This window comes from Idiotropiscis lumnitzeri, chromosome 20 (assembly GCF_059441095.1).
Source record: "Idiotropiscis lumnitzeri isolate Australia: NSW breed Sydney's pygmy pipehorse chromosome 20, RoL_Ilum_1.0, whole genome shotgun sequence".
NCBI classification, from domain to species: Eukaryota; Metazoa; Chordata; class Actinopteri; order Syngnathiformes; family Syngnathidae; genus Idiotropiscis; species Idiotropiscis lumnitzeri.
In genome coordinates this window covers 9,896,220-9,908,151 of record NC_142410.1, presented here as the reverse complement: position 1 = coordinate 9,908,151, position 11,932 = coordinate 9,896,220, and the positions used below count along the sequence as shown (strand labels likewise).

The window sequence follows — 11,932 nt, the reverse complement described above, 5'->3', positions numbered from 1 at the left end:
TTGCGTTTTTAGTAGGTGTGTGTGCGTAAGGCGGTGTTTCTCCTGCGGTGCAGTTTGTTGTGGTGAAGGAACTCCCGGTGGTTCTTCTGCCTTTCGCTGTTCTTCGTCAGACTAGCAGGTCTGCGAAAATCTCCTCGAGGTGAAGACCTGCTGATTTCTACAAGCACACAAACAACGCGTAAGATTCAAGATAGTTCATATTAGCAAAATAGTTTTGATGGAAAACACGTCACCCCCATCCATTTCTTGTCTTCCAAATAATGAAGGTTAGGGTCAACACAAAGTGTTAATTACAACAAGTAAGCAATTAACCATTAATCAAATCATGAATCAAGTTCACTGACGTATTTCACAGTGAGGTCCTTCGAAGCCTCGACACTGACAGCGAAAACTTCCTCCGGAAAGAACGCACACGCCATCGTTCATGCAAGGGTTGGGCTTGCAAAGGTCAATTGGCTTTTTCACCTCTGTTAAAAAGATAATTTAGCCAATGTTAGAATGGCATACAGAGGGACCACAATCGCTTTAATTTCAACAAAATTACTACAAAGGCTATTTTACCTCTAAATTTTTTTACCAGACGTCTTCTCACCTGAGCACAACATCTGCACTCCCACATCCTCAAAGTACTTGAGGTCCTCGTAAAACGGCACCGAGATCATGTGTTCCTCCGAGCCGGCAACCCGCAGCAGGCTGTCTCTCTGCACGTCCCCGGCGCCGATGACAAACAGGAACACTCCGTCCTCGCGTAACTTCCAAGCCGGAACCAAAGCATCGTCACCACCCGAGCTGTCGGTCACCAGCACCACGGCCTTGTGGACGCCGGGCCGCGCTCCGTTGGCCGCAGTGAGGACGTCGGAGTGGATGTGGAGCAAGGCAGTGCCGGTCGACGCCACACCGCCAATTTAGCTGGCCTGGGTCACCGCCTTGAGGATGGCGTAACCCGTCTCGTGGGCGTCCGGGTTGAAGACGGTGGTGGCTTTGCGGCCGTAGGTCACCAGTGCTACTTGGGCCACGTCGCGATTGATGTCGAACTGGACGGTGAGGCTGCGCACAAAGTCGCGCACGGTAGCAAAGTTGCGATGCCCAACGCCACCAGAGGCATCTATTGCAAACACCAGATCCACCGCTTGACCCAGACAACCTAAGCGGGAGAAGAGGGAAAAAAAAAAACTTTGCTTGATGTGCCCCCATTGCCAGAATTATTTAATGGAAATCATAAAAAGTGTTTTTTGGGAAACATAATTAAGCAGAGCTCCACCTTGTGTATCCACACTGCAGATCTTAGCCTTCAGTTCAGGAATCTTGGCGGTGAGCCTTTCAGGAGAGGCGTAGGTGAGGGTCCTTTGAGGGTTCCCCGTGATGTTATCCAGTTGTCCTTTCAATCGGTCCGGTCCCATCGCGAAGAGGAAGAGCTCCATGTCCCGAGCATACGTTGACGGCTCCAACACCTGGTCCATGGAGGGCGTGCCGGTCAGCAGCACCACCACTCGTGGAAGGTCATCGCTGACGCCGGCGTGTTCACAAAGCCGTTGCGGGTGACGTATCGCAGTGCTCGCCCAGTTTTGGTCGGCCCACCGACAGGTTCCAGAGCGTCCACGGCCTTAAGTAGACCCTTCAGGTCGCCTTTGAACTTCCCCACCTGAGCTTCTACCCGAGTCTCTCCGCCAAACACGGCCAGGCCTACTTTGCTGGGTGTGTTGGAGCCAAACACCGTCGGCAGAAAGCGCTTCAAAAAGGATTTGAGGTGCCGGAAGCCTTCCAAGGTGAGTGTGGCGGAACCCTCCAACAGGAATAGAAGATCCACTGAACAATCCAGCGATGAAGCTGGAGCTGAGGAGGGACAGCATAAATATACTTGGGACACACGGCCATCACACCACGGGATCTCACACTTGTTTTTACTTTCATGCCAATTAAGCATACAATAATGTGAATTACAGTATTTATTAAAAAATTAAAAACAATCCATTTTCTGTCGCATTTTTTGTGTATTTCGAAATATTTTTTCCCTTCCATCCTCTTCTCCTTATTACTGTCAGTAGTGATGATTGATTTTCTGAGTGTGTCTCAAAACGTTTTGACCATGTCGTGTCTCAGTGTACAGACCGCAACGAGGGTCTCCTCCGTAGCCTGGCGGACACACACACGTGTACTCTTCTTGACCGGAGACGCACGTCCCTCCGTTCAGACATGGCTGTGAGTCGCAGGGGTCTGGATGAAGATACAGCAAGACTCAATAAAAAGCAAAAAGTTGAGCAGAAAACAGAAAGAATGGCAACTCTACCAGCACAAAGGGTCCGATGGCAGATGCTCGTATGCGTCTTGTAGGCCTTCTTGTATCTGCCTCACACAAATGCATTCAACAGATTAACAAATAACAACCGCTTCTCAGTGCTTTGTGTCCATGTTTACTTGCCGGTAGTACGGACAGAGAGATGTGCTGGGGTAATACCCCTTCCAGCACATGAAATTCCCACGCAGCTCCTTTATTGTCTCCAATGTCTTTCTTTCACAGGGGAACACCTCCACCTGGCAACCTTTGGGAAGAAGACAGGAGGTGATATGGGGGAGTTTTTAAAGCAAAGTGGGCCAGAAACCGCTGAGATAGACTACATACCAAGTAAACCTCAGTACTTGTACCTCCCCTTTCATGTTCTTACCTTGGATGTCATGACAAATATTCTGTGATTCATTCTCATATATGGCAAGTGACTTCGAGTTGCAATTCTGTCAAGTACTTTGAAATAACACACTACACTAGACAGACTTGCCGTGAGTAAACGTTTATGTAGAACACAAAGAGACCACCTTAACGGGTGATAAGGGCGTAAACAAAAGGAAGCCATGGCAGAACGGCGCGCGCACTTAGTAAAGATCTGCAACTATTAAAAAACAGAATAAACAGCATTCTAACATGAACATTGAAGTGAAATATGGTTTATTAATGTTGTTTTACCACATAAATGCTGCATAAAATTTTATACCTATATACACGCGTTAGTAGATGTCTGTGTTTATGTGTTATGAGAACGGGAATAATTGGAGAGAATTCGTACAGGGCCTAAGCACCAGGAATGTCTGACTCATGCGAAAAAGTACAGTCGATAACGAAAAGGGAGTGAGGATTGGCAAAGGCCAAAGTTGTGCGAAGGGCCATGCGAACCATCAAAGCGCACTCGAACGGGAGGGGATGGGGTGCGATATTGGCTATAAGAATGTGACGGAGGCAAAACGAAAGTAGAGTCGGCTGAGGGTTCTACGCGCGGACGCCCAGCATCGTATTTTTTGCTCGCATTACTGAGGACGCTGGGGCTCTCCGTCCTTCCAGCACACGGTAATGAGATTTATGTATTGCATGTAATCTATGAGCTGAAATACAATTGTTGCTTGCTTGCTTGCTTGTACACTTTATACTGTGGGTTAAATCAAATGTGCCGCTTGTTTAACGCAGTGAAGCGTTTGTTGTCCATGTAAGTCGCCGACGATCCGCGATCCTGAAGTTAATAATAAGTCATAGCAATTGATCATGAGTTGTGACTATTATATTATTTGATACTGTAATTGATTATAAGCAGTGTCTACTCAAGGGCTCAAGCTTGTCTGATTGGATATAACAGACAACTTAACCCATTGTGGCCTGGCGATTGGGTATCAGTCTCGCTACTAGTCACTCTTATTGATGCTGTAATTGATCATAAGCAGTATCAGAATTGTTTCAAAACAAACATAAAAAGAGAGGCGAACAGTGTTTGAGAACAATGACAACAGCTGTGTTTAATGTGCAAGCGTTCAGTGTTGCTTGGGTGAGGAAAGAAACAGCCCCATCATGTCTTCCATCCGCTCCATCATCCGCTCCATCATCCGCTCCAAACGCTGCATCTGCGAGGGGGGGGGAAACAAAAAAGGTGGTTCTGCGGCTCAAATATAAAAAGAATTTTGTCAAGGAAAGCAGCTCAGACCTCTGGCTCCGTGCATGGGCAACAACCTGCAGGAGTTGTGGGATCTAGAAAAGTCAAAAACGGAGGAATCACATTTGGGGATTAATACCAGGGTTGAGGGAACTTTTTTCCTGTACGACATGTGGAACTAATCATTGATCCTAACTTTATAAAAGTTCATGAAGAAAATCTATTTCTCCAAAAATAGCCTTGAACAAATATGTACAGGGTATATAAGTCCGCTTGTGATTATTTATTTTTTTTTTAAATGAGACCCAGATAAAGCGTTTAAAAACCTTTCCCGCGATTGCCACCTGCAACCTGAACTACCCAAACGAAAGTTTTTTTTGTTTTTTTTTACCAGTCATCCACAAACCACTAGCTGAGAATGACAGATTTAGGAAATCGAAATTCAACCCACTCTTCGGGAACTCCGCTGCTGATGTTTTTCTCTGCCGTGGACCTTGGGTGGTCTGCTCAACGCTTTCAGTTGCGTCCGCTGTATTTCCCACAACCTTATTTACGGCAGGCTGAGTGGTGCTGCTGCTTTCCATCTCCACAGCCTTGGTGGCAGCTGACAGGATCGGTGCATTCGGGATTTTTTGGCTCTCCAGCGCATCTAGGATCAGAGCGCTGACGTGGACTCCTCCCTTTTCGGCGGGCAGGCTGACAGCGAGGATGTTGCTGAAGCCGTCGAAAGACAGCACGGTGGCAAGGATTCCGTCCAGCAACAAGTTGAGGAACATCTGCAGAACTTCTTGTGGCCACTGGGCAGGAAAATGCTCCTTGCCTGCGGAGGCAGCGGAAATGGTGTCAATAAAGCAGTCGGGTTTAAAAAAAATGATGCCCAACTCTACTCACCAGTCAGAGCGCAGCGGACGATCTTGAAGGGGAGCTGCAACAGCCGCTCAGGGATGGGAAGAATGCGGGATACTGGCAAATTTTCAGTGTTGCCATAGTCGGCGTAGACGACCGCAACCTCATTGTCGCCACCCTCCACAACCACGGCACGGTACCAGGTGTCATCCGCTAGTGGGGAAGAAAAAAATACATTTTGGTGAATATTATTTATTCATCAAGAGGTCACAATTAAATGCTCTATGCATCTTTGGATGAACATCAACTCATTTGTGTTACTTTCCTGTAACACTCCTGTTTGCACACACTGAGAAGCATTTTCATTCTGCTTAACCTGACAATAGGCGTAATGTTGCCTGCCACTTCACAGCAGCCGTCTGAAAACTCCATCAAAGTGGACCCTGTTGTTAGTCGGCCTGAGGAAGGCATGCCATGTCGATTGCATGTCATGTTTAAAAGAGGGCCGCTCCTCTGCTCGGTAATGTGTCCACACTGTGTAATGATATGTCCTCGCAGACAGCAAATTACCTGCTCCGAGTGCCAACTGCAGGTGGGGTCTCACGTTAGCAAACATAAGAAAAAGCATCCAGAAACTTTATTTTGTTAAATAACACACTAAGAGTTTGAACGTGTGCTTTTCACCAGTGAACCGGGCGCAGCAGGCGACCCCGGGGACGAGTTCGCTCTTGTCAGTGCATGAGGACAAAGTGGCCTGGTTGCTGCCGCAGAAGACCGCCAGCTCCTGCATCATCTCCGACAGCTTGTGCTGATCCACTGCAGCGACGACGACAACAACAACAGAGAGTTGCAGATCAAAGCAAGTGGGAATGCTTTGTGGTGAGAATGACATTGAAAGATGTTCTGACCCTGGCTGGGGCTGAGCAGATAGAAAAGGGAAGGACTGCTAACAGCTGCGATGCAAGGCTTGAATGACCCGTTGATGGGCAACGCCACTGTCTTCCAGTCCGCTGGGAAGGTCGGAACTGCGGGAGGAGGGTTACATTCCAATCATGTGGCAATCATTACATTTATTTAAGACGTGAACTGCAGCGTCACAGACGGGTAGTGGGAATTAACGGGCTCCTCAGTCATAAAACGATGTTTTTCCCTCATTGCTCTCAACATTTATAAAAATATGACACAACAATATGTAAGTGCTGGTCACATGATGTAAAAAGTTGAACTACTGATTTATAGCACGCTGACCTAATGACAGCTTCTCCTCGGCGGTCATCTGTTTGGAGTCAGGTGTTTGGCTGTGCTCCATCTCTCGTACGCCCTCTCGCTGCTCAGCCTCGAGCGACATTGACATATGCACATTTTCGGTAATTTCTCCGGGACGTCTGGCTAAGAGGCTGGAGACGATGCCGGCTGCGATACTGCGACCTTTGCACTCCAGCTCCACGGCGTAACCCTGTTTTGTGACAGACGAGGCACAGGCGGATAGCTTTTCGCCTGCCACTTGTGATTGAAACCACAAAGTGGCTTGACTGCTCCAATCTGAACCGAAGGGCTCAACATCTGAAAGAAAATTCACACAAGAACCGTTTTGACATTGGTGTCTGTGTGCAAATGAATGACGGGGAAGTTTCACACAGACAGACACACGTGTCACCTGCCCTGTGGTACGGTTAAGGAGGGCAATTTTTGTGCACCTGAGAGGAAACATTGAAGAGCCTGGAAGGGCAGCCGGAGTAGTTGAGGCGTAATGGAGCGAACTTGCCCCCGTTTCACTTCCATGCTGTAACCGTAGTCCACAAATTTCACGGCCACCTTGTCTTCAGACTGACCGCTGACCATGGCACGGTACCACACGCCATCACCTGAGGGAGCAGAAAGTGTGAGCTGAAACATTCCCAAACAATAAACATTAAAAATGTGCTTTGGTGCAAACACCTGGAAACATGGCACAGCAGGGCTCCCCCACTTTGGGTTCAAAGGTCGTCGCATCTGCCTCACAATGCTGCTGCAAATCCGCTTTGAGATCCATCAGTGATTGATTGTCTAACAACAAAAAAATATATATTTACAAGCATCACATTTGCGAGCCTCGTCTTCAAAACGATCTTGAGTCACCAGAAGTGCGCATACCCGCAGGATTATCAAAATGGCAGAAAAACTCCCCAGGGCTGTTGATGAAGACTGGCAACAGCATCACTGTCTGGCCATCGGTGGGAAGTTTGACTGACGACCACGACAGAGGCTGGCATGCAGGCAACGGCGCTGAAGATGACAGCAATAAATTACTACAATCGCTAAGTATATAACAAAATATCTTTCCTTATTTGAAACTTTTTTTGAAAATTTACTTGAATATTCTAATGTATCATTGTTAACAGATGAATACACTTTTTCTTCGTGAATTCCACTTTCTGGTTCTATCATACTAATTTGTCTTGTTGGCATGACTGCAACGGTGTCCCAATAAACGACGTTTTTGAGATTCCACTGCATTTTTCTTACCAGGTGGTTCTGGAGCAGCTTGCTCAGTCAGTGGGACATTGTCAGCCTTAAGAGATCCAGCAGCAGGAGCAGTCAAGGCGTAGCCAGCGGAGATGAGCAGCTCAGCCATGTTGTCCTGAGGGTCGCTGGTCTCATCAACCATGACGACCATAGCTTTACCCTCATGCGCCCCTTCAATCTCCACATGAAGTATTCTGTTGCACACTCTCCGCTGCAGGGCCAACAGGGACCCCTCGGACCAGCTCTCACCAACAGGCTGAATCCCTGGAAGTATCACGATGACAGAACTAGTTTGAGCATGAATGCAGGTCGCACATTTCCAAACAGACAACAATTGAAGCAGCAGCGCATTAATGACCACAAGGGGGCAACATAACACCAAGTTAAAGATTACTGGCACAGAAAAAAGCTATGAGAAAGCTATTGGTGACCAATTTGCACAAAAACAGCTGCTTAAAAAACAGGTTTCATAAAAAACGAACAAGAAGTAAAAAATTAAATACATTTATTTTTGGCACATCTTATCATATCATTGATACAGGAACTCACCTGCGAGACCACATGGAACGGCCTGCATCGGCAAGGTGAGCAGTGAGGAGCTTATGGGCCTCAAGTGGCCGATGTCCACATCCTCAGAATTTCCAAAATCGATGTAGCCAACACAGACGCGCTCCTCAGAGGAGTACGCCAGCACTTTGGCTCGGTACCACTGCTTGTCCTCTGGAAGACCACAAGCAGGCCACAGAGGATATACAAAGTTACATTTAGGACCACAACGTCCAACTTGAAGGAATCAAATTTTAAATCACGCAAATTTGGTACCTGTGAACTGGGCGCAGCAAACAGTACCGGGTGCTGGTCTAAAGTTTTGCGGCGCAGATACCTGACTGCAATGCTGTCTCAAACTCAGATGCAACTCCTGAATGCCGCCTGCCAAGTCAACACTTTCAGTCTCAAAATATCAAAACATACCAGGTTCTTTGACAAAATACTAACGGGCATTCTCCACTTTCTGCAAAATCATGTTATCAGGTGAATGGAAGTGTGTAATCACGACCGAGAAGGAGTCCCCCTTAGCTTGCGTGAGCGGCTCGGGTGGCTGAGCCCAGGTGTTGTCGTCCTTCCCCTGAGATTGTCGCTTATAATTTTCCAAGGAAGCACTCAACATGGCATCTGAGGGACGCCCCAAAAGAACACAGACACTGTCAACTTGATGACACGTAGGTCTTGGAAAAAGTGAGCGATGCAGGCTTACTCTCATCTTTCACTGTTGGTGAATCGACTGCTTTTCTTGCAAAACCGCGATCGATGAGAACTGAGCTCAGTCGCTTTCCTAAAAATAAGACTTAATGTCAACTTTATGCCACACAGCGGACGACCACCCAAAGCATGTTGTACCCATGGCAAGCTCGATGTCCACAGCATGTGCGTGAACATTCTTCAGCGTTTCCACCAGCCTTAAAGTCACAACGCGGCCAGCCAGAAGCGGTTGCACTGCTGAACAGCACTCACTGGACCAGCTTCCATCCAGCGGTTCTACGCCAGCAACACAACACTCCATTGCCTGAGGAGAATCGTTCAGAAAAGGAGCATCAGCTTTCCGTCACTTCCCTATAACATATAATACTGTCATTATTTTTTGTATACTAACACAAGGATGAAATGGCTCAAGGTCAGCAGGCAGGGGCCTCATCCTGTCCACGGGGACGTCTTCCTCATTTCCAAAGTCAATATAAAGCGTATGCGCAGACTTTTTGTCAGCCGCCAATTTCTGGACCAGGCCTCGGTACCAAAGCTAGTCATGAGAAAAACAAAGCATGAGAGCAAGCAGTCGTGTTACTTTGCGAGTTGTTTCTTACCAGATCGCCAGAGAACTGCGCAGAGCAGACCTCTCCAACACAGGGGACGTAAGGGGGCACAGAGGGACAGCTGGGGGTCTTCTGCAGTTGGCTGCTGATACTCTGCAGAGTCTTCAGCAGCTCAGGGTTTTGGACCAGGAGGAAAAATCTGCCAGGGTTGTAGAACTCCACGACGAATGCCTAAAATAAAATCCTCAATCAATAAATACTTAAAATGCAAACACATTTCTGATTCTTGGCATTTAAGGTGTAATTACCTGAATATCGGTTCCCTTATTAAGCTTTATGGTATGCAAGTCCTTCAAATAGACCCTGCGGGGCTCCATTGCATGGACCTGCTTCATTGCACAGAGGGAGAGCAATCAGTAAGAAAATAAGATTTGTCTTATTGTGTTGCATAAAAGTGTCAGGCCAGGCGTTTAATTACCTTGGAATCCTGAAGGAGGGTGGCGTCGTTTGCCAATGTTGGCGAAGCAGCAGCCTGATTGGGCTTCTCCCTTCAAAATGGAATTCAAAAGGATCTTTTACTTTGGAATAAACCGATTATTGGCCGGGCTGATCATTGGCATCAGCCTTTTATTTGAAATAAAATAAATAAATAAATTAAAAAAAAAACGCCTGACGACTGATAAAATATTTTTTAATGTTCAGTTCACTTCATACGAGATGTTGGTGAATATGGGAGCTCTTTACACCTTTTATTTTTGTTAGTTTTGTAAATGAAAACAAAAAGCGAAAATGTAACATTTCCATTATTTGGAAAATTGGGTAATTTTTTTACTGAAGAAAATTAAGTGGAGCTAATTGTCTCTAAATATCTGTGTCTCTCTACTTTCGGTATTATAAACCTGTATGTCTACGGTAGTAGTTGGCTTACTTTGTGAGCTCTGGGCCAGCGGGTATGCAAATCTGTCTGTGCCCATTCCAATCTTGCTTCTGGCACACCCCAGAGCAGTAGGTTGCCTTCTTGCAACGAGTGCAACGTAAATTCCCTGGAAGACGAATGAACAAAACATCACAATCAAATATCTTATGTGTTGAACAAAAACAAAAAAAAGTAGGTATACATGCTCATTTTATTTCATTTGTTAGCAACAGTTTTTCAACAATTTCCTGCCTTACTTCCCCTTAGACATGCTTTGCCCTGGCAAGTTTTCCTTCCTTGCCTCCTTCCTTCCTTTCCTCAGACAAATTTCTGATTCATATATCCTTCCTTTGTCTTGGTTGATTCCCATTTTCCCCTCCATGGCTTAAACTGCAATTCTGCCTTACTTCCTAGCGCCTCAGACTTGTTTTTTCCCCCTCTTGCCTTCCTGACCGCCTTCCTTGCCTCAGTTAGTATTTTCCTTCCTTCCTTTGTTCCTAACTTTCCTCATACTTTGTTCCATCTAAAATATTTTTATCATTATTTTAGACTTCCTTTATCTCCTGCCTTCCTTCTTTCCCTCATTCAAACCTGGTAACATTTTACTTTGCATCCTTTCTTCCATCGCTTCAAATGATCTTGCCGCCATGCGCCAATACCGGCCAATATACGGCTTTGAAACTCACTTTATTTGTTCTAGACTCAATGGTTTGCCAATATTCAATAAATTAATTCAATTAAGAGTGCTGTAAACCTACTATTGTCCCACTTTCATAAAAGGTCACTTTTTTTACTTACCTTGCTTACCACAAAAGTGGCAGAGGAGTACAGATGATTGCATGGAACCAAGTACCTTCATGGAGGAAATATAACAGTCATTTTTTTTTTAGGAGTTGACAAACAGATATTACTTAGTTTATATTAAAATACATACAGCTGTTTTTTCTCCACTAGCCGGTGGCAATAAAGGGCCTACAAATGAAGAAAATTGGACTGACGTTCAGACATAAGTGGTAGAAATGTTTGAGTCATGACAGCGAATTGTTGATGGCGCTTACCGGCTCCTTGTGACAAGTCCGGCCTTGCGGGGCTACCAGCGGGTAAGACGAGCCCAGGAAGCGGACACTCGACCGGGCTGGATGACGGCTTACGCAACGGCTGGTTAGGCCGCACCAAGGAAAATGGGTTGTTCATGGCAATTGTCGCTCTATAATTACAAATTACACATATGAATAAAATATTTCCGATATAAGTCCAAGTGTTTTTTGGCACATTCAACCGCTAATTAGTGGCAGGCCCACGCTGCCACCACGAGGCAAATTAGCAGGTAGCTACTTTAGGTCCTGATTGAAAAGTTGTGTTTGGGGGAAATAACAGAGCTAATACAATGCGCCGACCCAATATAACATAACAGCGCCCGAAAATGATAATAATTCGATACAACTTACAATTACCAACGAATAGTCCAACTTTTTATGACGAATTTGCGCTTTCACCTGCGTGAAGTTGATGAAAAAGTGGTAGTGTGGTGCGCATGCGCAATTACACAAGCAGCCGATTGGTTGAAAGGTTCAAAGGGAAATTGTTGATTTTGATTGGTTTGTGAAATATCGTTTACGTGATTCTGAAATTATGCGGAAATAGTTGACAAAACTTTAAAGAAATAACTATAAGATAAAATTGAAAAAACACTATGAAGTAGAAGTATTATTTACTTATTCTACATGCACATTACCCGCCCAAAAATATTCACGTTATTAGGATTATGGCTAATCTTTTGTGCTTGAATAAACTATAAATAATACAATTTAATTGAGAATGTGTTTTGTTTAAATACATTATTTTACGTCTTTTACATACACTTTTTGTTTTTATCGCATGTTTGGCCGTTTTAAAAATCTTTTGACGGAAAGGAATGGGAGGAGCTATCCTGCGTCTTACCCGAG

At 45.5% G+C, this 11,932-nt stretch overlaps 2 protein-coding genes across 3 annotated transcripts; both read right to left on the bottom strand.

Annotated features, from left to right (window-relative positions):
• Positions 1-8: 8 nt before the first annotated feature.
• vwa2 (von Willebrand factor A domain containing 2) lies at positions 9-2,675 on the bottom strand. The gene is given in 9 exon segments (XM_088285247.1): positions 9-157; positions 345-467; positions 593-1,144; positions 1,262-1,513; positions 1,516-1,833; positions 2,110-2,214; positions 2,288-2,343; positions 2,420-2,550; positions 2,664-2,675. Coding segments are annotated over 9 exon segments (1,698 nt in total).
• Positions 2,676-3,751: 1,076 nt separating this feature from the next.
• Positions 3,752-11,554, bottom strand: tdrd1 (tudor domain containing 1). Of its 2 annotated transcripts, none has more exons than XM_088285325.1 (25): positions 11,435-11,554; positions 11,045-11,193; positions 10,921-10,958; positions 10,785-10,839; positions 9,999-10,113; positions 9,549-9,618; positions 9,379-9,459; positions 9,122-9,301; positions 8,914-9,057; positions 8,661-8,826; positions 8,518-8,595; positions 8,259-8,435; positions 8,085-8,192; positions 7,812-7,982; positions 7,263-7,526; positions 6,891-7,022; positions 6,696-6,803; positions 6,455-6,622; positions 6,006-6,320; positions 5,666-5,782; positions 5,442-5,573; positions 4,803-4,970; positions 4,363-4,731; positions 3,963-4,006; positions 3,752-3,882 (listed from the first exon to the last, which is right to left on the bottom strand). In XM_088285325.1, exons 2-25 carry the CDS (start codon positions 11,178-11,180, stop codon positions 3,793-3,795), a joined length of 3,426 nt encoding a protein of 1,141 aa, XP_088141451.1. In that variant the 5' UTR covers positions 11,181-11,193; positions 11,435-11,554; the 3' UTR covers positions 3,752-3,792. The 2 variants fall into 2 exon arrangements, with proteins under 2 accessions (XP_088141451.1, XP_088141452.1); XM_088285326.1 differs by having other exon boundaries at positions 9,379-9,456.
• Positions 11,555-11,932: the final 378 nt, after the last annotated feature.